General features: G+C 36.4%; 5 protein-coding genes across 8 annotated transcripts; 2 read left to right on the forward strand and 3 right to left on the reverse strand.

Annotated features, from left to right (window-relative positions):
* Window positions 1-413: 413 nt before the first annotated feature.
* Window positions 414-2,556, reverse strand: LOC18041698 (endoglucanase 2). The gene is made up of 5 exons (XM_006435095.2): window positions 2,359-2,556; window positions 1,344-2,071; window positions 1,090-1,222; window positions 835-1,001; window positions 414-749 (listed from the first exon to the last, which is right to left on the reverse strand). Exons 1-5 carry the CDS (start codon window positions 2,537-2,539, stop codon window positions 414-416), a joined length of 1,545 nt encoding a protein of 514 aa, XP_006435158.2. The 5' UTR covers window positions 2,540-2,556.
* Window positions 2,557-5,304: 2,748 nt separating this feature from the next.
* On the forward strand, window positions 5,305-7,584 carry LOC18040973 (L10-interacting MYB domain-containing protein). Of its 2 annotated transcripts, XM_006435096.2 has the most exons (4): window positions 5,305-5,400; window positions 5,693-5,768; window positions 6,322-6,654; window positions 6,742-7,584. In XM_006435096.2, the coding sequence occupies exons 3-4, from the start codon at window positions 6,328-6,330 to the stop codon at window positions 7,342-7,344; spliced, it is 930 nt and encodes a 309-aa protein (XP_006435159.1). In that variant the 5' UTR covers window positions 5,305-5,400; window positions 5,693-5,768; window positions 6,322-6,327; the 3' UTR covers window positions 7,345-7,584. The 2 variants fall into 2 exon arrangements, with proteins under 2 accessions (XP_006435159.1, XP_006435160.2); XM_006435097.2 differs by lacking the exons at window positions 5,305-5,400; window positions 5,693-5,768 and adding an exon at window positions 5,775-6,038.
* A 311-nt stretch (window positions 7,585-7,895) lies between these two features.
* On the reverse strand, window positions 7,896-10,801 carry LOC18040974 (probable diphthine methyl ester synthase). Of its 3 annotated transcripts, XM_024184708.1 has the most exons (7): window positions 10,535-10,763; window positions 10,255-10,448; window positions 10,041-10,165; window positions 9,439-9,668; window positions 9,115-9,154; window positions 8,826-8,917; window positions 7,896-8,411 (listed from the first exon to the last, which is right to left on the reverse strand). In XM_024184708.1, exons 2-7 carry the CDS (start codon window positions 10,402-10,404, stop codon window positions 8,197-8,199), a joined length of 852 nt encoding a protein of 283 aa, XP_024040476.1. In that variant the 5' UTR covers window positions 10,405-10,448; window positions 10,535-10,763; the 3' UTR covers window positions 7,896-8,196. The 3 variants fall into 3 exon arrangements, with proteins under 3 accessions (XP_024040476.1, XP_006435163.1, XP_024040477.1); XM_006435100.2 differs by having other exon boundaries at window positions 10,255-10,763; XM_024184709.1 differs by having other exon boundaries at window positions 8,327-8,411; window positions 8,730-8,917; window positions 10,255-10,801.
* Window positions 10,802-13,385: 2,584 nt separating this feature from the next.
* LOC18042215 (protein disulfide-isomerase LQY1, chloroplastic) lies at window positions 13,386-15,467 on the reverse strand. Its single transcript, XM_024184583.1, has 5 exons — window positions 15,222-15,467; window positions 15,042-15,125; window positions 14,871-14,922; window positions 13,899-14,055; window positions 13,386-13,694 (listed from the first exon to the last, which is right to left on the reverse strand). Exons 1-5 carry the CDS (start codon window positions 15,378-15,380, stop codon window positions 13,673-13,675), a joined length of 474 nt encoding a protein of 157 aa, XP_024040351.1. The 5' UTR covers window positions 15,381-15,467; the 3' UTR covers window positions 13,386-13,672.
* Window positions 15,468-17,774: 2,307 nt separating this feature from the next.
* Window positions 17,775-21,866, forward strand: LOC18041923 (putative HVA22-like protein g). The gene is made up of 7 exons (XM_006435104.2): window positions 17,775-18,439; window positions 18,932-18,998; window positions 19,094-19,192; window positions 19,291-19,347; window positions 19,430-19,493; window positions 19,605-19,814; window positions 20,713-21,866. Exons 2-7 carry the CDS (start codon window positions 18,967-18,969, stop codon window positions 21,214-21,216), a joined length of 966 nt encoding a protein of 321 aa, XP_006435167.1. The 5' UTR covers window positions 17,775-18,439; window positions 18,932-18,966; the 3' UTR covers window positions 21,217-21,866.
* Window positions 21,867-24,952: the final 3,086 nt, after the last annotated feature.

Here is a 24,952-nt window from a genome sequence, read left to right on the forward strand (position 1 = left end):
ATGCCCATCGACAAGGACCGTGAGTTCAGCCCAACCCCCCAACGACGATTGGGCTTGACGGCTCTTCACACGCTAGTCGTAGGACGTTGTGGAGGTCAAGCTCTTTCGTTTTATTAATTTTCCAGAAATATTCTTTTGAAATTATTCGTGATTTAGGAAGGATAAAATTCGAGGTCTAGATCATGAATACTTGAATAGCACACCTCGTATGTCTAATTTACAATATGAACGGTGTGGATGTACCTTACACTTAATCTAAGGTAGCAAGACCTGTAAGATGAAAAAAAAGTTTATCCAACAGTTAATTACATACCTACTTTTCAAAGAATTGGAAGAACTTTTTCTTTGTGAAAGAAGGCCATTTTGACAACCTCACAAGTAAAATATAATACACAGCTGATTATATTTTACTTCTAACCTAAGGATGTGACTACAGATTGAGAGGAGGTGGCCAGGCTTGAGAGCAGACCAACAAGGAGAGCACTGTTATATGTTGTTGGTTCGCCTTGCATGCTGTTGTTTCGACTGTCAATGTACGTTTCATTCATAAAAGGTCCGCCCACAAGTGCTCCCGTTGCTTCATTTGGGTTCGGCTTGGTTGATTCGAGCCACTGGTACCCGTCTTTGCACCCAGTGGTTGCATCAGCTGGGATCGAAGCTCCTCTGTGGTGCACAAATTTTGGGAATTTTTTTGAATACCCAACAAGATAGCTCATGGAATTGGGGTTGTCGCCCAATACGTAATCAGCCTAATTGATATATAGGTGTCACATTACTTAAAATACAGAACTGATATCCCAACTTTGTATTATAATTAATGAGTTTACAGCTTACCTGTTTCTTGGCAAATTCACGAAGATCTTCCGACTTGAAAGTTTTTTCATCACATTCAAGATTCTCGTTATCCGATTTTTCCATGTAATCACCGTATAGACTAGCCAAGAATGCAACAGCTACAGGATGCTGCAGAGCATTCCACTCGGCGATCCATATAAGACCACCTGTTCATGTTGATAGAAAAATGAAATACAGAATGTTAAATTATGTATAATATATAGTTTCACAATATTGTATGAGCAACAAATTTACCGTTTGTTCTATCACTTGTGGCAGATGGTGATTCGGGCAGAAGAGTGCACATAAGAGCCTGAGCTGATTTCTGATACTTTGCAAGCTTCGTATTATCCTTGCCATGAAAGAAGTATACTCTTGATAACAAAACCTGCCACAGGAATTTCAAAATTATATATATATATATCATCACAATCACAAGTAGCTGAAGTACTAGTCGTGAATATGATTATAATTTTCACAAAGGCTAGCTGGAAAATTATATATTATACCTGGACTCCTGCAAGCTTGTTATCCCAACTAAACCAGCTTGGCTTTCCCCAGTCAGCAAACTCCTCTGCTTCGGACCCAACCACATAGTCTTTATAAATGTTCTCCTGGGTTGCATGATAGAGCCAACTGGCTGCCCACAGGAGCTCATCCCCGTACCCTGTGGAGTTGTAATACTTCTTTACTTGCGGAAGGCTGACGCTGTAATACTCCCTATATTTGTCAGCAAAAATAAACAATTTTTTAGCATGCTCGAGGAGTTTTGCCGAATATGGTGGATCACTTTTCTTAAACACCAGAGACGCGGAAGCCAATGCTGCAGCAGTTTCGGCTGCAACATCTGATCCTGGAGCAGTTGTGTTGATCTGAAAGAGCGGTTTGTTATCAGTAATGCTTTCAGGCCTTTGCCAACACTTGTGGTCCTTTTCAGCATCGCCAACTTGAACATACAGGACGTTGTCCTTAGGATGGGCATTAACAAGATAGTCAGTTATCCATTTGACAGAGTCTTTAGCTTTCTGTAACTGGTCAACGCCTTCCATTCCCATCCGCTGCCCACGCTCAAGAATTGTCCATGACAACATCGTTGCAGTAAAAGCCAGTGGAAATCCAAATTTCACTGCATCGCCCGCATCATACATTCCTTTAGAGAGTTCTAAATCTACTTCCTTTCCATCTTTAAGTCCCGAATCCCCTCTCCATTTAATCTGGTTATTCACCAACTTACCGGCTGCAACAGCAGAACTGATCAAATTAACAACACAGAGTCCTCATTTACGTATTATATATATATATATATAGAGAGAGAGAGAGAGAGAGAGTAGTTTTCCGATTCAAGATATTAAAGTGCAGGAAAAGTGCGGGAATGATTTAAAACTTAAAACGCTTAAATTATATAATTTATGCGTTTTTTTTTAATTTTCTCACGTTTTAACATTTCGGATTAGAACATTTTTATAATTATATAATTTATGAAACTATGAAAGTAACTATAATTAAATACGGAGAAGAAATTACATTTCTGAATATCGAAGAATTGCATTGCGATTTTTAGGGCAGCAACGTAATTGTGTTTGTGTGATTCAGACGGTTCGACTCCTTTTTTATTCATTGATTTTGCCGCAAAAAGAATACCGCCCACAATCGCACCTGCTATAATCGTTACGAGGAGACATACGCAAATTGGCTTGCAAGCCATTTTCACAAAATTTCGCCGTCTTTATTTTTTCTCTAATTTGGTCTCTTAAAAAAAGAAGGAAAAGAAAGAAAAGAAAAAAACTCTGAATCCGAGAAAAAGTTCAGGCATTAAGGTTCTGATCAGAACCTTAAGCCGATTCTTGACAGTTTTGTTTGACGAGTAAACGTGTCCAGTAACAAGCTTGATCTGGCTTAAAAATTAAGTTACTAGAGTCTAATTAAGGAGAGACGCAGCTGGCTCTTCGCTAAAATTCGGTGGTTCATAGCCTCGCTACAAGACATTTGCGCAGGGAAACTTCTGTTTTTTCTGTTACTTTTTCACCAAATGACCTAAATGCCTCTGAAGCTTTTTTCAATTATAGGTACGTGATTTGGGCGAGAAGGATTATGGACGTTGACTGCGTCAAAGGAGGTCACTCATATATATTTATATGAGTGCTACTATTTATCCCGAATTTTGACTCCGAATTTACATTTCGAAAGCTAAAATACACCGTTTGATTTGGTAAGGGAAAGTGGAAAGCAAATAAAATCAAATGAAACGGTGCGTTTTAATTTTCAGGACGTAAATTCAGAGTCAGAATTCAAGATAAATAGTTTTTTACTATTTATATACCGGCAGCTGGGTCGAGCCACTGGTCAAGGATTTGTGCATAAAAAAAGACAAATATTTTTGGCAAGTCCTGCCATTGATTTATCAGTGTATCAAGTTTTATGCTTACATTTTCTTTGTCAAATGACCGGTTACAATTTTTAAATACCTAAATTCAAGTTAGACAGTGAAAAAGGTATTGATGTAATAGAACACTTGAAATATTTAGTGAAATTTTTTTAAAAATAGAAAAAAAGTAATTTGGTGTAATGTGAACTTCGAGCCGACGGTCGAGTAACGTGGACTTGAAAATTTTGAAAAACTAAAAATAAAAATTTGCTGCCTACATTTAAGTAAGCATATTTAATAAAGACAAAGTGAAGTGATTCATCTTTGGTGGTTAATTATCAAAATCCGAAAATTCGAGTGACAAAAGCATGAATTATGAGGTCAATTTTCTTGATAAATTTATTCAGTCAACTGATCTTTTAAATACCAAAATCCGAGTGGCGGTCAAATTTTGCTGGCTAAATGGATACCATTGATGATCGTTTTTTTTTTTTTTTTTATTCACTCCATCAAACGCATTTGACGGAGAAAAACAAAAAAGCGTATCTACGTTGTTTCAATTATAATCTGTACTTGTTGATGGAGACACGTTACATGTGATTGACTTCTCCTAATTAAATTAAGGGCGACTGTGCGCCACGTGTTAGTCGAGATACCTCATATATAAAAATGTATAAGTTTTGTGGGTCAGGCTACAGTGCAATTGTGGTACCGTGCTACAGTTGCATCAACCGTTTGATCTACTCAAATGAGTGAGGTCCACTTAAATAAGTAGAAATCCAACGGTTTGGTGCAAATGTAGCACGGTACCACAGTTGCACCACAGTTTTATCCAAATTTTATTCTCCATTATATTTTTACTCACTCACGAATACTCACACTCCATAAAATAAGTTTTTTTCAACCTTAAACCTTGATTTACAGAGAGCTGATAAGCTTTCTTTGTCATAAAAAAACTTGAGTTGTTAACTTGAGTATCAGAATGTGAACGCCTGGGTACCCCGACTTCACATCTATTCACGTCTAACCTTTGTTTCACTGTTTTGCAGGCGTGAAGCTCATTTGGAAAGACATGTTTTTTTGTTTGAACCTTTCACCACTATTACCACTTCCCTCTTCCCTTCGCACCTCTTCCAAAAAACACCGCATACAACAAATCAGTGAGGTACCCATTTCCCCTAAAAATACAAATTCATTGTTCTAAATAGGTTTACCTCCAAAATCTGTCGAAAACATCAACTTTGGTTCAAATCAAAATAAAAGTTTCGTTCAAGTTGAGTGTAAAAATAACTTAAAGTCTATTAAAAAAGAAAATAGCACAAAACAAATTCAAATATAGTTGAATTGATTCATGCATGCTGTTTAATCTATTTGATGTACTTATTAATAGACGTTACCTCATTTACTTCTACGAATTGGTGACAATAATTGATGGTTATTTCACAATTACGCGTTCATTCGTATGTCATCGAAATCTGCTTCAATTAAAATAAAAGGATATAAATAGTCAAATATACGCGCAAGTTACTCAAAATAAAGGGATCAACATCTTTTTCCCAAGGACATTGGCAATGCGAAGCGGTTTGGTTTGCAGATTGCTTGTGATGCGGGATTGGCCCCAACATTATCAAGTATGATTCTTTGAATTGTGGACGGCTATCGCAAAGTAAATGCAGCACTCGTAATATGGCAAAATTAGCTTATGATGTTGATCATTTCATTATATGGACGGATGAATGAATGTACTACAGAAATTTATCAGTACGCGCAGTTTTCTTCTGTGTTTAATGAAAGTTTTTGTTAAAAACAAAATTAAAAAAAAAAAATCTTTCAACAAATATGAACAAAAGATTTAGGTTAAAAAAAAAGGAAATTGTACATTTGTTCCATCAATACAAAATAAGTTTTCCCTCCTATTATACATTTTCTTGTTATAAAGTAAAAAGATAAAAAGGAAAATTGAAACACCCTGATTTTCTAAAACTTTTTTGGTTATATTAATAATATTACTTGATGACGTGTTCCGTCCCCAATTCAAGTTGCGTGCACACGATTAACAGCTAAAGCCCGAAAAATTTATAAACCCAAAAGGTGAAAAACATTCATATTATTAAATTTTTGTTTTATTGAAGACGGGACTTGTAGGCGGTGGCCTCTTTCTCTCCGTCGTCATCCCGTTTTCTGTCATAATCTCCGATCAGGTGAATTGTACCTCCTTGACATTATTACTCTCTTTCTTTTATTGCCAATATTCAATTAGTTACTATTCTTCGTATCAGTTTTGATTTTGAGGGTTTTTAAGCTGCTGAGAGCGGGATGGGTTGGGTATACGCAGCCGTTTTATTCCCATTTAAGAATTCTGAATTATTTGTAAATTCTAGCGTGTGATACCCTTATTAACAATGTCTTTCATTATCATATTTAATTTTACTGAGATGATCGCAATGTTGGTTGATGAACCCTGAATTTTTGTTTGTGAATTGTGATTCACAGTTGAAGAGAGGAGGAGCACGGCTTATAATCACATGCACTCACTCAGGAAATCATTTGGGTCGAAAATCAACTCAAGGCAAATTGATTTCTGAGCTTTCAAATTATTGCATTGAACAGAGAGGAAATTATATTTACCCATTGATTTAGCATGCATGTTTAAGAATTCTTAGGTCTAAATGTTTGCGTTATTGAAAATCTAGACCGTGAACTCTTTTTTTTTTTTTTTCTTTTTCAATTTTAGAAAGAGGAACAGTTTTTTGACACTTAGCAATTCTCAAACCAATGAGTTGCTAGTCTGGGTTTTAAGAATATGCCTACATCTGCAGGACGGAAGGACTTCATACATGTTAGTCAATAACAATTTTTTTTTTTTAATTGCTGAACTTATAATTTCCACAAATTTTCTTTTCCTGATGTGAATCAAGGGAATGTTAAACTAAGGTGTTTATGTTTATTCAATTGAATTATAGCGTGGTGCTTGATGTTGTTTCTTAGACCTATTCAGTGAAGTTCCTGCCAAATGCTGTAAATCTAAAATATGATGGACAAAGCACTAGCCTTTGCAGCAAGATGTATATATATTATCATACTGACAAGTGCATCCTTGATTGCTGATCCATATTTTGTAGTTGTGGATGGAGACTGAAGCCACTCAACCAACCAAGCAAGAGCGTTCAAGAACTAGGTGGACGGCATCACTTGATACAATTTTTGCAGACCTTGTAGTCAAGCAGATTCAACTGGGGAATAGGCCCAACAATGTTTTTGACAAAAAAACTTGGAATCATATCCGAGATGAGTTCAACAAGCAAACAGATCTCAACTTCAACAACAATCAATTGAGAAAACACCTGGATGTTCTGCGGACACGCTTCTACAACCTGAAGTCTGCTTATAATCAAAATGACTTCTCTATTGAGGATTCTTGTTGCATTGGATTTGACCTTTGGGAAGACATTGCAGTACGTTTTCCTATTTCTGAAATTTGATTTCCTTTTCCTTTTTGTGGTTTTTTTTTTTGGGGTATTCCTGAGAAATTGTTCTTGCAGGCACAAACCAAGCCTGTCACAATTAAAGTGAAGGACTGCCCAATATATGACCAGCTGTGTGCAATTTTCGCAGATACATCAGCAGATGGGAAATATGCTCAATCAAGTCATTTTGAAGGATTGGACAAATCTGTTGGGAATAATACTGCAGCTGTATCTTCGGTCCCTGCGGGTGAAACCCAACATCCTGAGAATCCACCATCTTCAAACTTAGAGCAAGTAAATGGTTCGTCCTGTGAAAAAGTGACAAAAAATATAGCTGAGAGAAAAAGGAAACGATCATCTGCAACACATCTTTCTTTGGGTCAAGGAAGAAAGGATGAAGAAATACTTGAAGGAATGGCAGGAGCTCTGTCAGAGATGATTGCTGCCTCAAAGTTGAGGGCTGGGGTTATGACACAGATTGATGACAGATATTCTATAACTAATTGCATTACAGCACTGGATGAGATAGAGACCATTGATGATTGGCTCTACTTTGCAGCTTTGGACCTCTTTGAGGACCCTAACCTAAGGGAGACTTTTCTTTCACTAAAATGTGAAAAAATAAGATTAACATGGTTGCAAGGGAAGTGTGGTAAAACTATCACCATGTCCAGTTAGGGGGGGTCACTTCCTGTTTTCTTCGCTAAACGTAAACATGATAGCTGTGGACTTTAGTTTAGTGTCACTAGTTTGTTCATGTTTCAGGGCTTGTTGGGCAAAATTTTTTAGCAATTATAGTACAGATGCACATGCAACCTTGTAATTTTCTAGCTTTTGGTTTGGATAAGCTAAGAATGTCATGTGCCAATGCCATGTTTATAAGAGTTCAAGCTGAACTGAGATTTAGTTTTACATGAATACGGCAATCGCTTCTGATAACTGTTCGGCATATAGAGGAAAACGCTAGATACTGCCGTGTATCTGCGATTTTAGGCCTATATTTTTAATTAAGTAATAATTTCCCTTCATTCAATTGAATATATCCTTCGGTGGGGCAGAAGGCATTATAGACTGAAAGTTCTTTTGAAATCTTATTTGTGTGTCATATTCGAAAAAACACTTTTGCTTTAATCTTATTTTGATGTATTGTTAATAAAATCAATTCCTTTCAGACGTTTAAACAACAAGAAAAATACAAAAGAACTGAATAATCAACATTACAAAAGAACTAAATAATCAACATTGTTTTCTCTCATATCAAAAAGGTTCTTTAGCCAATCCGAACAAAAATGACAATGATTTGTGTCTACAACACCAATTTCTGTTGGCATCCTCAGCTTCGCTACTAATTGATATGAGCAACTGCCCGCAAAGAAGATAATTTTACTTGAGCAATATGATTAATTGGTGCTTTGTATCCGCTGAAAGCAAAGGAGTGATTAAAAATCTAGAATCACAATCGATAGGATGATAACACTGGCCTGCTCACTGAGGAAGCCTCTGCATTATCCAATTTTGGCAAACAAAATATTACACATTCCCTGTATGTTGTGGAACATCGTCTGTAAGCCTGTAAAAATCCAACATTTCTTCTTCTACTGGATGGGTCTCCCCAACTATCACTAGGCAATGCAAAGGAGCTCCAAAATCAACCATTTGAAGTAGCCTCATTGTACCGGCAACTATCATCTGATCCTCACTACCAAGCCGAGCAAACCCCACACAAAGAGTGTCTTCATTGTATACTTCAAGAAATGCAATGAGATACAAGAATTCCACAGTTAGCACCAATGATTCATATGCTTCTACTCAAATGATGAAACCTAAAGTTAGCTGATTGAAATACAAAAACAATGGAATATGTAATATTGGCACAGCGGAAAGTAGACCAGCCACCCTGATTATATAATATTCTTGGCATACACGAAGTGGATCTGAAATCCATCATCCATGAAAGGCCCAGATATGAATGATGCTTTAAAGATAGAAATAGCATGGAATCATCGAATACAAACTATTAGCCCTATCATTTCAGGGCTATCATTTCAGTTTCCCTAACTTACTTGACCAAAGGTCTGAACCTTCACTCGGCAACAAATCTAGGTATAATCATGAAGTTTGCAGCTGTTTTAAAATAATCTTTAACTCATGTGCCTTACCAGATTCTCCTTGCAGTAGCTCAACCTCCAAAAGCTGCTCAATAGCAGTGTTCACTGTCATGTATCTAGGGGGTTCATATAGCTTCTTTCCTCTGAAAAAATACAGCAGGTAAACCAAGGAAGTTAATCAGTTTATGAACTACTAGATTTGGAGGATGAATGAGCAGAAATTGAGAGAACTTATATTAAAAAAAAAAAAAGAAGAAGAAGAAGAAGAAAAGAAATATGCAGCAGATGTTGAGAGAAGGAAAAACTGGTAAAATAACTGCATTCTAAAGTCAACACAGACCTGCACAAAGATTCCAATGATGGTTCCTTTACTCTTATATCTGTAGTGACAATAATGCAATGAAAAACCACTTGTGAGTTTACTGTATTCAACTTTCTGCAACTCTTACATTCTTAAAAGATCCGGTATCCCACTACCCCATGGTAGAGAGGATTATATGGATCAGGTTCACATAAATTCTAAGAAAATGTACAGTTGCTTCCCTAATCGGCAAGACAATTTGATAAAATTCAGCACAATTCTAAGATGAGGTACACTAAAGACCAAAGTACAGCTTCCATTATCAAGGAATTAAAGAATGATCTACACATAAAGTAACCCCACCTAACAAGCAGAGTGTGTGCAGTCCAAGCGAACGATTTCTTTTAATTTTCTCATAAAAGCTACCAGGTCTCCAAGTTTCAGTAAAAAATGGAATCGAAACTGTCTCTCCAAAGCGGTAGAGTTGTAACCCACAAATTCCAACTGCATTCATCACCGATGCATTATGTACTGCCTTCACTTGAATCCCCAATTTCTTAGCTCGAACAACCAGATCGGTATGTGTTGTAGCTCTGCATCACAAACCAAATCGTAATCTTTACAAGAATAAAGCAACGCCAGTAAAGGCAACAACAAAGAAACTACAAAACTCAAATAAAACATCCATCAGACAGATTTGAATAATTCAAAAAAGCATTATGTACCACCATGATCTATTACACTTCTATTTCAGTTCCACAATTTGGTTTGAAGCTTTTGTTATGTCCCATTTACAAATTATTCTTCACAAAATGGAAACTTCTACTGACTACTCCATGACAAGTGATAAACAATTAACAAAGCACAAAAACATGATTAAAAAGCCAATTTAGACAAATAATAATAATGAATTAATGATGATGACAATGATAATGATAATAATAATAAAGGAAAATTCAGATTACCCGAAAGGGTCACCTACGACAAGAAAAGCCACGTTAGATTCTTGAGATTCAGAGAGAATTTTGTCAGCTTTCTCTTCAACCATTTCTCTATCAGCAAGTGCAATCGGTTTCCCATACAACTTTTCCTGAACACAACAAAAATCCAATAATTTCAAAACTACAATTTGGAGGGATTTAAAGAGGTAATTAAACAAAAAGCTGAGAATGAAAGTACCAGAGTGGAGAGGCCATCTGTTGATAGACCAAAAGAGAGAAGAGAAGTGTAGGCTTCAATGTATACTTTATCGCATTTCTTCACGGCCTCTAATCCTCGCAGCGTTATGTCTCTCTCGTCACCCAATCCCAGACCTATTATGTATAGCATCTTTTCGTGATCTGTCTGTCTCTGTTAAATTCTAACCCTAGCTCCTTTGGTTTCGATCAGCAAAACACCTAAAAGGAACAGTGTGCGAGCACACCAACGACCAACATTAACTTTTCGGATAGTAGTATACCTGAGAGCGGCGGCGGCGGCGGCGGCGGCCTGGGCCGGTTTTGTACGTAGTGGCCGCGTTGTCGGTGTTGTTGACGGTTGCTGGCGGCGGCCGCTCTCTTAGGGTTTGGGTGGTGGAGGGTAATTTGGCAGTTGAGATAGAGATGGTGTGCGATTTGGCGGGCTACTGTCTGATTGAGCAGCGAGCACTATGTTTTTTTCCTTGCATTTATTTCTTTTATAATTTCCAAGTACTAAAAAGTTCAAACAAAAAACTGAACACCGAAACGGCACCATGAGGTACCGTTTCTGTCGGGGTGGTGGCACTCGATCACGAACAACTTTTTAATTAAATTTCATATTTGGTGCAAATTAAATGACGATGATGATTTTATAAATCACGTCTGGTGTACTTTACTCCCACGTAAAAATGATATGATATCTCATCTATGTTTTGGATATATATATATATGCCCTATGACATGCACTTTTCATTAATTAATACGACAAATCGTTTAAGGTGCATTTATAAATAACATGTCATACACTAATGTCAAAATTTTATTTTTTTAATTTTTTCTCGATTCTAAATTTCTAACTTGTTACATATACAACAAACCCGTGAGTTGTCATCGATGACAACTCAATTGTAGATGTAACATAGCATGGCCCTTCTAACTTAATATATAATAGCAAAATATTCATTGGTTTAGCAATAGAGATACGCACACACCACTTAGCACAACATATAGCATCGAACAATGAGTTTTGAGGCAAGTATAAAAGGTTACAGTATATGTAGATAGTTTGAGTCTGTCAGGATTGAGCATACTCCCAGAACTTATAATTTAGAAGTTCATTGTCTGGCGAAATTTGCCATAGACTTTAAAGAGCCAGCGGTATGGGCCAATGAATTTCCTCAGGCTGTTTTGGATGTATTCACAAAGCTTAAGCAATGAAAGTCTTACTTTCTTTTTCAAAAAAATAAAAAATAAAAGGTTACAGTGACTCGTCAATTGCAACACTCTCAACCACAACACATGCTCTCTCATTTTCTCCCTCACACTCTTCCTCACCAAGCCACTAATCTCATTACGCTCCGTTCTTTCTCACCATTCTCATCGTCGGCTCCCTCTCTCTCTCCCCTGTCGACTGTATCTCTCATGCCACCTCACTCTCTCGGTTGTCTCAAAAAGAAAGACCAAATGCTAATGATGTCATCTCTAGTTCAGAAAAACATATCCCAAAAAGAATTATAAGTGCGTTTGAAATTAAAGTTGAACAGTTGTAACTTAAAAGTTAAAAGTTACACCACTAAAGTATTTGATAAACACTAACTGCTATAACTTGAAAACTATGTTGATATGATTTTTTACTTGCATCGTTCGATGCTACGTGTTGTGCTTAATGTTGTGTGAGTTTCATTTTCCTTAGTTTAGTGGTAGAAAAAAAGATCATCTCCTGATCTGATCTCTCATGAACTTTTAAAGATCTTATGCCATGTATTTTTAAGTGATAGTGTATGGATATGATTTAACTTCTTTATTTTATTAATTACCAATCACCACATGTATATTTGCTCAGGAGAAGATCGGATCAGGAGAGAATCCTGATCCTAGTGGTAGTGGTAAACTCTTCTCCTCATGACAAATTTCTCTCCCTCTAAATGACTGAATAAAAAATCAGCATTAAAAATGTAAGAAAGACTTGGATAAAATAAAATAGTTTTAATCTAATCATCTTTTAAAACTAATGGCGCATTTATTAATCAATAATTAGAATAGGTTGAAATCTTAATGAGTTTTAATAAAAATGGAGAATGAAAATCAGAATAAATTACTTAGATATAAGAATATGAATCTGAATGAGTTGAATTATTGTAAGTTACAAAAATGTCTTTGATTAATTATTATTATTTTGTATTTTAATAATTGTGACTATTATTATTAAAAAAATATCACTATTAATAATTATTGTTAATAATAATAATAATATTAATATTAATTAAATATAATATTGTTTATCATTATTATACTAATTTTAATATTACTACTACTACTACTACTCAATGTACTCATAATAATAATAATAATTAAAATCATCATCAACAACAACAACAGTAGCAACAAATCATGATGATTAGATCAAAACTGGTAGCGGATGGCGACACAACGACTGCGGCTGGTGGTTGTTCAACTTTTGCGAACGTGATGGCTGCTGCAGTTGGTGGTTTGACGCAACGACTACTACTAGTTTGATGCAACTATTGGTGGTAGTGGCTTGACACCATAAATGCCGCTGTTTCAAATTGGATCATTCGGAGATGAAATTTGGGGTTTGGTTTGATTTCATTTTTCATCATTTTTTATTATTATTTAAATTAAGAATAAAATGGGAATTAAAAATTTTAATTGGGGGGTAAAAAAGTCATCCCAAGAACGAGGTTCTAATTTCCAACTCCCGCTTGAAAATTAAAACACTAGAAACGATTCCCAAATTTATGAGTACCGCATAGTTTTTATATGATTCCAAACCTTAATTTTACAAATAAACACATCATTGATTTTGAATACAAAATTTCCATCTCAAATGCTGCTAGCTAAACACACAATCAATGCTTTGTCTTAATTCTATCTTTTCCTTATTATAATCATTGTGATCGCTTAATTTTAAAATGAGTATTTATGTCGTAAAATTTTATTGAGTGAGCATATGCAGGACAGAAATCCCTTACAGAAGTTAAATGCTGTTGGACCCTGCCCTAATTTTGCTGCTTATGATGGTCCCCTACTCATCTTGCACAAAAATAAACCAATTATAAGCCCAAAGAAGCACCGCGAAATCAATATTTCATCATCTAAATCACAAGTATCTGCTACTCCTACAGCCAGACGTCAAAGCATAGATCTTTGTATTGCATAGAATGCACAGCAGTTTGTACTACAAATTCAGTGTACATCACGTGAGGGGATTATTAGAAGGGAAAAAAATAAATAAAAAAGAAAGGATGGCAAACGGTAAATAAGGTGTTTACAACAAAAAACGAAAGTGAAAAAATATAAAAAAATTAGTCCATCTCTTCTTGTTCCTTTCATCTTTAACTTCAGCATTTTTTGGCCACTGAGAGTCCAAAATCATGGCTAGCATTTCTTACTGAACTTCAGTCGTCATCTTTGAATTCTCTGCACATAGCAAGCAGACAGCCTGTTAGCAATAAGTTGCAGCTAATTGCCTTATTTCTCTTTTTATTTTTCTAATAAAGAAAATATAAAATCTTGCCTTTGAGAATCATTAATTTAAAATATCAAGTCTAGTATACGGTTACTTTCTTCACCATTTTGATTGCTTGTACAAAGAGAAGGAAAAATGCTATGTAGAACTCATACCTGCGGTCAAGATATCGAGGTTGAATGCCGGTGCCTTGACAAGTGGTGCATGTTAATGAACCAACACCATCACAATTAATGCATTTTGAGACTTCTCTTTCATCCCCACCAAGCTCTACTTTAACGCTGCCAGTTCCCATGCAAAACCTGCATCTTTCTAGATGCCATAAAGGGCTGAGATGGTGACATGATACCAAAATACCATATAAAAGGAATCCCGTAAGATCATCTCAAGGAACCATGAAAAATATTTGTTATATTGAGCTAGTACTAATCAAATTTCATTGGCACACTATATAGGTAAGAAATGGAAACTTGAAGACAGAATTTAATGGCACTATATAAGAAAGATGATCCTACCATTCTAAATTTCATAGCAGGGCTCCCTTTGATGCTACTGGTCAAAATGTAACTGATTCATACTTCAGAACGTGAGTAACTTTCAATGCATATGTGTAAATTGTGGATAACAATCTTCTAAGTTGAAAACAAAATCAAAGTAAGAGATACACCGAACCCATAATCTAAGCTTGGTTCGGAATTTAATAACATACACATCTGTGGGCCAAGACAATAGAGTTGATGAAGAAAAAGGGGGAAAAAAGTTTACAGAAGCGCTTCTGAAATTGGATGGAAACAAGTGTTTAAATAAATATGCATTTAGTCTCTTCTGAAACATCAGATAAAATAAACAAATGTTTGGACTACTAATACACCAATACAGCGAGACAACGACATCAAAGCATAATGTGCAATTACATAATTTTTATTTAGCACGGTGTGAAACACTCAACATATATCCTAAATTTTCCAACACGACATAAAACCATAAGCGAGTTTTAGAATCACCAACCAATGTTTAAATTGTAAGGACGAAATTACGTATGCCCTTGCCCTTCGAGCTCAATTGTCAAAAATACATATAGCTAGAGAAATAAGTAAATTTAATTTAAGGACTAAAGAGTTACTTACGAGCACCGGAGCCACTGCAGGGGAAGCACGGCTGAGTATTTTCTCGCTTGGCCTGCACCAAAAAATGGAAAGTCATACTGAATTCAAAGCATTAGTCAATTCGATTAAAAAAAAAGGGCCACTACAGAAAAAAAAAAGAAGGAGATTTGATAGTTTAAAATAAAATCTTACAGCATTATCAATTTGGGTTTCATAAAAGATTGGAATGCCAATTCCGACGGCAACACTCACAAGCCCAACAGAAATTGCCACCACCTGCTTGAGTTCACGCTCAGAAACGTTACAACAGTTTCAACTCAAATGTACTTTAAAATCAGAATTTGAATTAAAAATGAGGATGAAGGAAAGAACCGTGTTTTGATCAAGCTCAGCTCTAATGCACGGATAAGGCGCTGACGACCGTTGGTTTCTTTGTGATAAGGAAACAGTAGTTGCAGATGAAGATAGCTTATTGAGAGGGCAACACAGAAATGGAGAATGAAGACGAGTGACCGAAGGCGCTAGTGACATTTCTCTTTTCTCTTCTAACTCTTCGACTGAATCAGCTGCACTAGTCGAGACGTGCCCGCTTGGCAAATGGCAACACTCACAGGTCTATTTGGTTGGATATGTGGACGTTAACAACCGGACAGTTGGAAAATCCTTTATCACAAAGATTTATGTACCTCCACGTGGCTTTCGTTTTAGGACCATTTGGGCTAGAGATCATCAAAGAGCAGCCCATATTGATTATTGAAGAGTTGGACTATTCGCACCCCACTATTCTCCTCGTAAAACCTCTTTTTTTGGGTAATTTTTATTTCAATTGTTTTTTTCTCTTTTAGATACACTCTTCATTTTTTTTTTACTGTTAAAACTCGATGTAGTGTTATATCATTTTTTTTTCAATCTTTTCCTTACCCTACACATAAATTAAAAGTTTTCTAGGTAATAGATTTTTGAATGTCAATCATTAAGGTAAAAGTACACATATTTATATTATAATTTGAAAGTAGTTATAGGAATAAAAATTCTTAATCAATAAGAAAATAGGAAAAGGACACTAGATTATTCTAAATTTTTTTTATAGTTTATTAAGTAAAAAAAATTTTCCGGAATTAATTCTTAAGTGTGTTTCATTATTATTTTTTCTTAAATGTAATTTTTATTTAAATTTGAAGTGGGTTTTTTATGGAGGGAGTGTCAATATATGCCGAGACCCAATTTAGGCCCAAACAGTTCAAGGTCTGGAGTCTGAACACCAATCAAGGCGTTTTCCAAATTTGCAACATCCAAAATGACTTGGGAGACACCCAAGTATCTAGCAATAGTTTTCTTCTTTTACAGGATACATGTTATAATGTTAATTGGTCAAATGCATTGAAAAAAACAAAACAAAAACAAAAACAATCGTAACGACAGGCTCACGATCTAAAAGACTCGCACATAATTTCATTCCATTATAGTGATCAATGCCTTCCGGCAATCGCGAATTTGTTAATAGTCAGGGAGAACGAGAGAAAGTGGGGGTGGGACGAGGGTAAGAGATGAGAGTGACAGGGCACCCACCAAACAGTAACAGACATAATTGAAATCATGTGATACAATGACCATGCTTTTGAAATTGGTCTTAATTACGTTGGAGGCTTGTCCCCTTCATGTCAATGCAATGGACCATTTACTTCACCACTGTTACTTTGAGAAACGTAGAATCCAAGGCTTGGAACCTTCCCCCCACCACATGCTTCCTCTTTTCATTTCTTTACACCTCCCTTTCCGTTTTTTATTTCCTTGCAATTGACACAACATTAATTCTTGTCAAGCCATGTAATAGAGACATCTTCAGAGCCTTTTTTTTTTTTCTATTTGTGTCACGCTAAACACACATTGTTCGTTCCTAAAGCTGAACTCTCTGTTTTAGCTTTCTTTTTGGTAAAGCTAGCTAAAGCTACGCATACCACATGTAAATTCGCCTGCCGTTCTTCATCCTTCTTCCTTTTCTTTCCTTTTTTTTTTTATTTCCTCTCCTGGGGCTCTAGCCGCTGGCATTATGCCAAAAGCTTCGGGGTTAATAATTTATGCAAGTTCCACCAATCTTGTCACTTACCATATCAAAGGTGAAAACATACAGTGAGATCTCAAGCACATCAACACCTCCCTCCGCTTTCAATTAAGGATGGGAATCAACATTATTAGGCCTATCCCTTTATAATAATAACCCACATTTTTTTTTTCCTTAAAAGCTTAATTATTAACGGTACACTTTTGCTGTGGATGTGGTGATTATTGTACATTACTCAAGAGCAATGCGATAAAAGAGTGGATCCTAATCATATGATGCTTTAAACTAGGCCGCTAGCTAGTAGCTACCTACTGGAGCTAATTGGATTCATCTTACTCACGTTAATTCTAATGTATGAAGTGAAGTCGTAAGTTTCCGCTAACAAGCATTCCCCACTAATAAGGAGCTGGCTTTGCCGGGTTGTTATGGCCCAATCTTTTTATCTCTCTTTTTCAAGTGGTCCAACACAACACCAATTTGCTGTCTGCAAATTAAAGTAGTAGCAAAGTTTATCCTGTAGCTAATACGACGTCCTGAATTTTCCATGCGAGGCAGCGAGAGTGATTAAAAAGTGAGAGTGACGCGAGAGCCAAAAAATAATGGGATTTCAACTAGAGAGTGAGCGTGAGTGGGAACTCCCAACCAGAAATTTTGACAACGATGGCCCGTACCCTAAAATGGATGACGGTTGGTGCTTGAACTGATATTTCAAAAATCCGTAGACCCCACGTTGCAATTCTTTGCTTTTTCGGGGGTAACGGGTAAACTTTGCTCGTTATCCATAACGATTCGATACTTTACTCGATGACCTCTCCGCTCGAGCTATTATGCTTGATACGCTTGACGCTGGGCAAAGTTATGTCACCGTTACCACCGATTTTACGGAAAGTACCGTGAGCATTTCTAAAGTCTTGTCTGGCAAAATTTTTAAACTAATTGGGCTTTGAATCGCTTGTCTTATCAAATCAGAATCAGAGCAGGAATCCCCTACAACAAGCGATCCTTACATCTGTCAAGCCCAAGAAACAACGAATCACGTTAACTGTCCGCTACACAGTCAACGGGGATTAAACTCTAAGATTCACACCATTCTCATGTTCCCACTGCATAAAAATATTTCTCTATGAACTATGGGACTCTAAATGGGATAAATTTATTTATTCACACCTCAAAGGCAAAAAATAAAAAAATAAAACATCGGAGGCGAAGGAGCAAGATAGGGAAAGGCACAGTGAGAAAGGGGAACCAAATGAAGAAAATGAGTATTTAAAAAAACGACACAAAATAGCGCTGCTGCCTGATATATTCATACACTCTCTCTTTCTCTTTCTCTCAATCTCTTTCAGCGCCGACTTCGCAACGGCTAGCGGTGGCATTTCGGTGGGGCCGAATACTCCTTACGCTGCCGATCTTTTCCCACTCTTCGTCCATTTTCCGATCTCTATCTCAACCTCTTCTCGCTTTCAGTGCTGAACTGGTTTTTCATTTTCGTCATTTTATTTTTGGAGATAACAATTGTTATCGAAAGGTACTAATCGCCTCTCTTCAAGCTCTCTTCGCCTTTTTTTTTTTGGCCTCAATTTGAATGATTATTAGTATTCAGTTTTAAATTATTTTTATATGATTGTCAACAGACTCATAGTTCTTATTTAGTGGTTTCGGTTTTGAGAGATTCTTAAGGCTCTAACATTAGGATTTTGAAGTTTAGTTACAATTTTTTTTTTAATTATACGTAATATTGTTATTTGTATGATGTTGTGAGTTGGCTGTCGATTTAGCACAATCAATACGATCTTCCTTTTAATTATTGCAGTAATTATTTTTGCAATATGAATGTCCGTCCTTGTTAATCTAATTTTCAACTGCTGCAGTGCATTTTTAATTCAGACCTTTCTTTGGTTTGAGTTGAAGTGAAGATATTTGGGCTTTCCAGAAATATTTTTAAGCTTTGTGCGATTATCTCTAATAACTGCTTGAATCAATTTAATTATACGTGATTTTGCTGTGTGTTTTTTGCCAGTTCTACGGTAGCACATTAATTTGGACGGTGAGAAAATGATTGGATCGTTTCTTACAAGAGGACTTGTGTACGTTTGCCAGCAACTTAATTTCTCCTTGTGACTTGGTTTCATGGGATTAGATTATCTTCGTTGAACTAAAATCATCTGCAATGTGCTTGTAGGATGGTTTTCGGCTATGCTTATCCAGCTTATGAGTGCTACAAAACTGTCGAGAAGAATAAGCCAGAGATCGAGCAACTTCGGTTTTGGTGCCAGTATTGGTAAAAATCTAGATTGTTGTTTCTGGCATTAATTTTATGCATAACTTTCATTGGTAAAATTGCAGTTCAAGAATTTTTTTAAATTCTTTTGGTTACAGGATTTTGGTTGCGGTTTTGACACTTTGTGAGAGAGTTGGTGATGCTTTTATTTCCTGGTAGGGAAGCTTAGTTTGAATCTTGTGGCAATATGTCAATTTAAGTATGTTGATTCTGTTTCTTTCTCTTGTTTTCTTGAAGGGTTCCAATGTACAGTGAAGCAAAGTTGGCTTTCTTTGTATATCTGTGGTACCCAAAGACAAAGGTATGCATTTTTATTTGAAGAAAGACGATGTCTGTGCTGTGCCTCACAATATGCTTGTGAATTTTGATGATCGGATTTGTTCTAATTGCCTATCATGGTTTACTGCATCAGGGAACTACATATGTTTATGATTCTTTCTTTAGACCATATGTTGCAAGACATGAGAATGAGATTGATCAGAACTTGTTGGAACTGAGGACTAGAGCCGGAGATATGGCAACTATATATTGGCAAAAAGTGGCCAGCTACGGCCAGACAAGAGTTTTTGAGATTTTGCAGTTTATTGCTTCACAGTCGACACCTAGGCCTCGCCCTGCCCAGGTATATGTTAAAAAGAATAAAAAGGAAGTAAATTTCACTCTCACTTAACTTTATATCCTACCATGTACCCTGTATAGCACTGTAGCTCAACCGTGTTTGTTAACTAAGTAACTGGAGCCGACTAGACTTGCCAAATTGTTTTAAACTTATGCATAGATTTTGCAGAATGCCTGGATTTATTTGTGTACTCACAAAGGGAAAGGTATATGTGATTCTTGGAAATTTCTGGCTGTTTGGCTACACCATTAGTGGCAAAAGGCCACATGTGATGATCATGGTGGTCCCCTTATAATTATTTTTCCCTTGTGTATCATGAAAGGTTCTAATCAAAAGTATTTTAGAATGGAGCCGCTAACCTTTTTATTATAGACCAAGTAATGGACAGTGTTGATCCAACTGAAGAAACAGAGTGACAATTTTCAGCTTAAATGCGATGGTTTTGTTAATAATTTAATATCTTATAGTTAGGTTACGATTTTGGTTGAGGGATGTCATAATTGCTCTCCGATCCTTGCTGCAGTAGGCTGAGTAGTCTGTTTGAACATATAAACAAGTTGTATTCTCTAAATTTGTTGAGATTTATGTCCTTCAAGTGGTTGAATATGATGGCATTATCAATGATTTTGATAACAATTTGGAGGTAGCATCCCAATAAAGGCGTTTAACAAAAATCATAGTAATATTCTTGTTCATAGTAGCATCTTCTTTTTTTTTTTCGGTGATATGCAACTAATGTCAGTTCTTCCCTGAGCTTAGAATTGGGTCTGTGACAATCTTTCAATGAACATTTTATTATATAATGGATTCATGCTTGTGTTTATGGTTGGTTTGGGAAGAAAGATTGTTGGATGAAATGAGCTCAATTTGTTCATGCTTAATTTGTATTTTCACATTGCAGCCACAACAAAATGCTAGGGCTCGCCAACCCTCTGTTCCCAACCGCCAACCACCTACCACAACACGACCAGAAACTGAAGAACCACCTTCGCCTGAATCTAGTATGTCTTCAAGTCAGCACCAAAAGGAGACAGCTGAAGAAGTGGGTCCCCCACAAGTGCCTGAAGGAGCTCCAGGAAAGAGAATCATTCTGCAAAAAGCAAATTCTGCAGCTTCAACATCTCAAAGAGCTACTTCTGCGGTCTCGGTCTCTCAAAAAACTACTTCTGCAGCTTCAAACTCTCAAAAAGCTACTTCTGCGGCCTCAACCCCAAAACCAAATGCTGTGACAGATATTACCAGTCAGCCTACACCAACTGAAGCAGAAGGAATGCAGATTGATCTAATATCTCCTCCAGCGAATGAAAACTCGGATCCTCCTCCAAAGGAAATCGTCATGAAAGAAACCCGTGTAACACGTGGCAGATCGATGAGAAACCGAGCAGCATCAAACCAAAAAGAGTGATGTTAAATCTTTCCCAGTTTTAATATAAAGAGCTAGCATTTAATCTGTAGGTGAATGTTGATATTACCCTGGTAGATATTGGCGTGAATTTGTTCAATTTCATTTGTTGCTTTATTTTTTGAATTTGAGACGCCAGATAAATTTGCAAATGTGGGTTGGTACGTGGTAGTGAGTAGTGACTTTATCAACACTAAAGTGACAGCACATATGTATGAAATCTGGATCTTGTGAAACTTATTGTTGACTCTCAGTGTCCGTAACATATGCTTTTAGACACCCCTAAGGCCTAACATGTGACATTATTAAAAATAAAAAATAGAGAGAGAGATAATCTCCGCCGTTGAAATGTTATAATACCGAAAGTAATATTTCTTCGAAACTTTCACTTTCGGTCTCTCTTCTCTCTCTCAAACAGTCGAATACCTCCACGTTCCCCGCGGGAACACAAAATTGCTGCCTCACATTCGGAGCAACGATTCTTCCATCAGAAGGAACTTCAATCCTTCTTCCGCCTCGAGAAGTGTCTCCTCCAAAGCAATCGCAGGATGCGACTCCGCATGCTTCCATCACCATGCCGCCCATTGATGATGATTTACCCCCAAGCTCATATCCTACTCTCCATCTCCGAGCTAATGTGGTGAAGATTCTGTTAATTTTTATTCACATTTTGTATCTGTAATAGTTTGTTTGTGTTTCTGGTTGTGGTTGTAGTATTCGGACATTAAGATTTGTGTTTAGTATTTTGAACAAATAGCGTGTTGTGCTCTGTTTTGGCTATGTTTTTTTGTTTTAAAGAAAATTCAGACGTAATAACCAAACATGTGCTGTTCTGGTTTGCAATTAATTAAACTCGCTGTTTGCTTGTATTATTTAGATTAGTTTGTAGTTTTCGGAGACAAACAAATGTGTTTTTGACATTACCATGTGCTGTTGTGTTCTGTTTGGCTGTTTGCTTGTTGTAAAGAAGAATACAGACATGATTCTTCTCTGCTTTGTATTGTAAACTCGCTCTCTGTTGTCTGTTGTGTAGTACTAAAAAATGGTTAATTATGTCTTGGACTGGATCATGTTTTTCATCTGTTTGGTGGCTGCATTTTCTGAGAAGATGTCATTGCCGAAGCCGATGCATACACTTGCTACAGAAGCCTCTATGTGAGCTTTTTGTTACTAGCGCACCACACATGCGTGTCTTGGGCTTCTACCACTTCCATTGTGAATTTCTTCTACTGTTGATCTCGGTTGGCATCGGATTCAATAGACTTAATGGGAGGGTGTGATAGAGCAGCTGCAAGCCCAAACCGCTCACCAGCAAAAATCAAACTAAAGTAGGTCTTGGGGGAAAAAAAAGAAAAAAAAAAACTTCAAATGTTGGATTTCTATATGGTCACTTATTTTTGTCTGTCCAAAAGGAATATAAAATTTGGTCCACTCTGAGTAATTCTCCAGAACTTATGCATGAGGGTTTCGCAATTCCTTCTGGAAATCAGCCAGGCGTAATGAGCCCAGCAGTGCATTGCTTCTAGTTTGAGGCTGCGGATATAATTTAGGCTTGGGATTGGGTAGTATTGGCTATACACTGGCGATGTTATGCTGGGAACTGGTCTGAGGGGCCGTGTCATGGTTGTGTTGAGTCCAAGTGGGGTGTCAAAGACAGGAGCATGGCCTTGGGTTATAACTTATAACCGTTTCAGGTACAGTGATTGGACTTTCTTTTGGCGTGCTTATACAAACCGTGGATGATGATGGTTTTTTACGATGTTATATATTCATGTATCATATGCTATTTGATACTGAAATGTTTTAGATTGGTGCTTTGGATGTTAGAGTTCATATTTATCTTTTGTTTAGTTGGATAATGGCAGGAATTTGATCTTTAATCTGTTCCACTTTAGGTATCTGTTAATGTTGTTGTCTTTAAGAAACACTTCTACAAGATCTGAGATTAGTTTTTATTTGACTGAGTAATCTGCAGGTAGATCAGACCACAGTTTCAAGGCTACAATTGGCTCTGACTCACCAAGCAATGCCTACTAACAAAACGAAATATATAGTCACAGAATTAGATGCTGATCATAAGTCGATAAAAATGTACCTGTTTGTTGAATATTGGTTGTGAATGATACTTTGGTTTGGTCTGCATTCTCCAGAAAAGACTGATTGGAGAACTGTTGAGTTCACAGATTAGAGTGGAGGAGAGGAAATGCAGAATGAATGAATAGATGGGGTTTTGCTAAGGTCAAAGGCCGGGGCCGAGATTCGACTCCATCCTTGGTTCAAATTTCTGATCCAATTGGTAGTAAGATTTGAATCTCAAGCTGTCAAATCTCAACGGGCTTGGAGTTGTGAACCCCTTGGCCCCATTGGACAAATTAATTTTGAAAAGAATCCTCGTTTCAAACGAAACACATGTGAGTAGATTAATTATCTTAGTTACTTGGAACATGTAGCATTACTGTTTAATTATGTAATTCATCTCCAAGTATAATCGTTCCTAAAATATATAAAACTAGAACCGTAGTCTTGTCACTTACGGTAGGAGCGTAGGATTTTTTATTATGTAATTCATCTCTAAGTACAATCGTTCCTAAGGTATATAAAATCTTGTCCTTTACGGTAGGAGTGTACGACAATTTTTAATTTTTTTTTTTTCCTGAAAGATTTGACCAATTAACGGCGAATGGAAGCGGCGGCGTCTGGAACTGTTGTGGCATCAATGGGCGTTCTGGCAATGGATTTCAATAATCTAAGAATAAAACGTGTACTCGTTATCATATCAGTTTTAATGATATAACAGTTTCTGTATTGGAAGTGTGTTCGATTTTGCTTCTCATAACCCTGACATAAAATCTCAAGTTAAGAATTTGATCTTCAACTTGAACGATTGTATTTGCTTGTTTCTATTCCGCTTTCTTCACAACGAATGGGGAAAAATTTCTCCAACATATTAAGTGGTTTTTATAGTTATTTACTTATTTATGTTATTTATTCTAATAATTGGTTTTGACTTCTTTCTTCTTCAAGTCAACAACCACAAAAAAAAAAAAAAAGGAGAGAGAGAAGAAAAAGAAAGTGTCACTTGTAACCGAGAATTGATCTAGAGGAACGAGTAAGTGGGATTTTTCACCACCCAAAATGTGGAAAAGGAGGTAAAAAAGAAGAAGAAGAAGAAGAAGGGGGCGTGATGAAGAGGAAGCTTCTGTTTGTCAAGAGCTAAACGATCAAAGTCATGTGAAGGTCGAACGTTATTTGTTTATTATCTCTGCATGCAATATAGCAATTGGTCATCTTTGTTGGTACAGTGATTAAGACATCGAAGCGTGAGAAAGGTGAACCTTAGCTAGGGTTGGCAAAAAAATTCGGGCCGGTCCAAGCCCGCGGGTTTAGGCCCGGCCCTCACCCATGAGGGCCTAGATAAGGACCCAAAAAAAAAAATCCGGACAAAGCCCAAGCCCACTACTTAAAATTTTTTTTTTATAAATTAGAATAATATAATTAAAATTGAAAAGTAATTTAAAAATAAAAAAGAAAACTTAAATTCTTAACTTATAAATCAATTATGATTCAAAAAAATTAAAATTATGAAACTAAATTCTCTCTTTTGTGTCAATTAATTAAGAGAGCATTTGAATTAGAAAATTCAGTATTAAAGAAAATTAAAGTTATGAGTTTTTATTTGTTTTATTTATTATTTTAATTTGAAATATTGATTTTCTTTAATTTATCTATGATTGTAATA

The sequence above is a fragment of the Citrus clementina genome, unplaced genomic scaffold (assembly GCF_000493195.1).
Source record: "Citrus clementina cultivar Clemenules unplaced genomic scaffold, Citrus_clementina_v1.0 scaffold_5, whole genome shotgun sequence".
NCBI lineage: Eukaryota > Viridiplantae > Streptophyta > Magnoliopsida > Sapindales > Rutaceae > Citrus > Citrus x clementina.

Bases quoted from the DNA above. Each gene is read 5' to 3' on its own strand.
- LOC18041698 (XM_006435095.2), bottom strand. From the start codon at position 2,539: ATGGCTTGCAAGCCAATTTGCGTATGTCTCCTCGTAACGATTATAGCA. The intron at 1,002-1,089 runs GTAAATTTGTTG...CAACATGAACAG, and splicing joins CACAAGTGATAGAACAAACG to GTGGTCTTATATGGATCGCC. The intron at 750-834 runs GTAAGCTGTAAA...TATATCAATTAG, and splicing joins GTGAATTTGCCAAGAAACAG to GCTGATTACGTATTGGGCGA.
- LOC18040973 (XM_006435097.2), top strand. From the start codon at position 6,003: ATGCCTACATCTGCAGGACGGAAGGACTTCATACAT. The intron at 6,039-6,321 runs GTTAGTCAATAA...CATATTTTGTAG, and splicing joins GACGGAAGGACTTCATACAT to TTGTGGATGGAGACTGAAGC. The intron at 6,655-6,741 runs GTACGTTTTCCT...TTGTTCTTGCAG, and splicing joins ACCTTTGGGAAGACATTGCA to GCACAAACCAAGCCTGTCAC.
- LOC18040974 (XM_024184708.1), bottom strand. From the start codon at position 10,404: ATGCTATACATAATAGGTCTGGGATTGGGTGACGAGAGAGACATAACG. The intron at 8,918-9,114 runs GTCTGTGTTGAC...GTATTTTTTCAG, and splicing joins TCATTGGAATCTTTGTGCAG to AGGAAAGAAGCTATATGAAC. The intron at 8,412-8,825 runs GTAAGGCACATG...CATTTCTTGAAG, and splicing joins GCTACTGCAAGGAGAATCTG to TATACAATGAAGACACTCTT.
- LOC18042215 (XM_024184583.1), bottom strand. From the start codon at position 15,380: ATGTCACTAGCGCCTTCGGTCACTCGTCTTCATTCTCCATTTCTGTGT. The intron at 14,923-15,041 runs GTAAGATTTTAT...TTTTTGGTGCAG, and splicing joins AAACCCAAATTGATAATGCT to GCCAAGCGAGAAAATACTCA. The intron at 14,056-14,870 runs GTAAGTAACTCT...TATGGCATCTAG, and splicing joins CTGCAGTGGCTCCGGTGCTC to AAAGATGCAGGTTTTGCATG.
- LOC18041923 (XM_006435104.2), top strand. From the start codon at position 18,967: ATGATTGGATCGTTTCTTACAAGAGGACTTGT. The intron at 18,999-19,093 runs GTACGTTTGCCA...ATGTGCTTGTAG, and splicing joins TTTCTTACAAGAGGACTTGT to GATGGTTTTCGGCTATGCTT. The intron at 19,815-20,712 runs GTATATGTTAAA...TTCACATTGCAG, and splicing joins CTAGGCCTCGCCCTGCCCAG to CCACAACAAAATGCTAGGGC.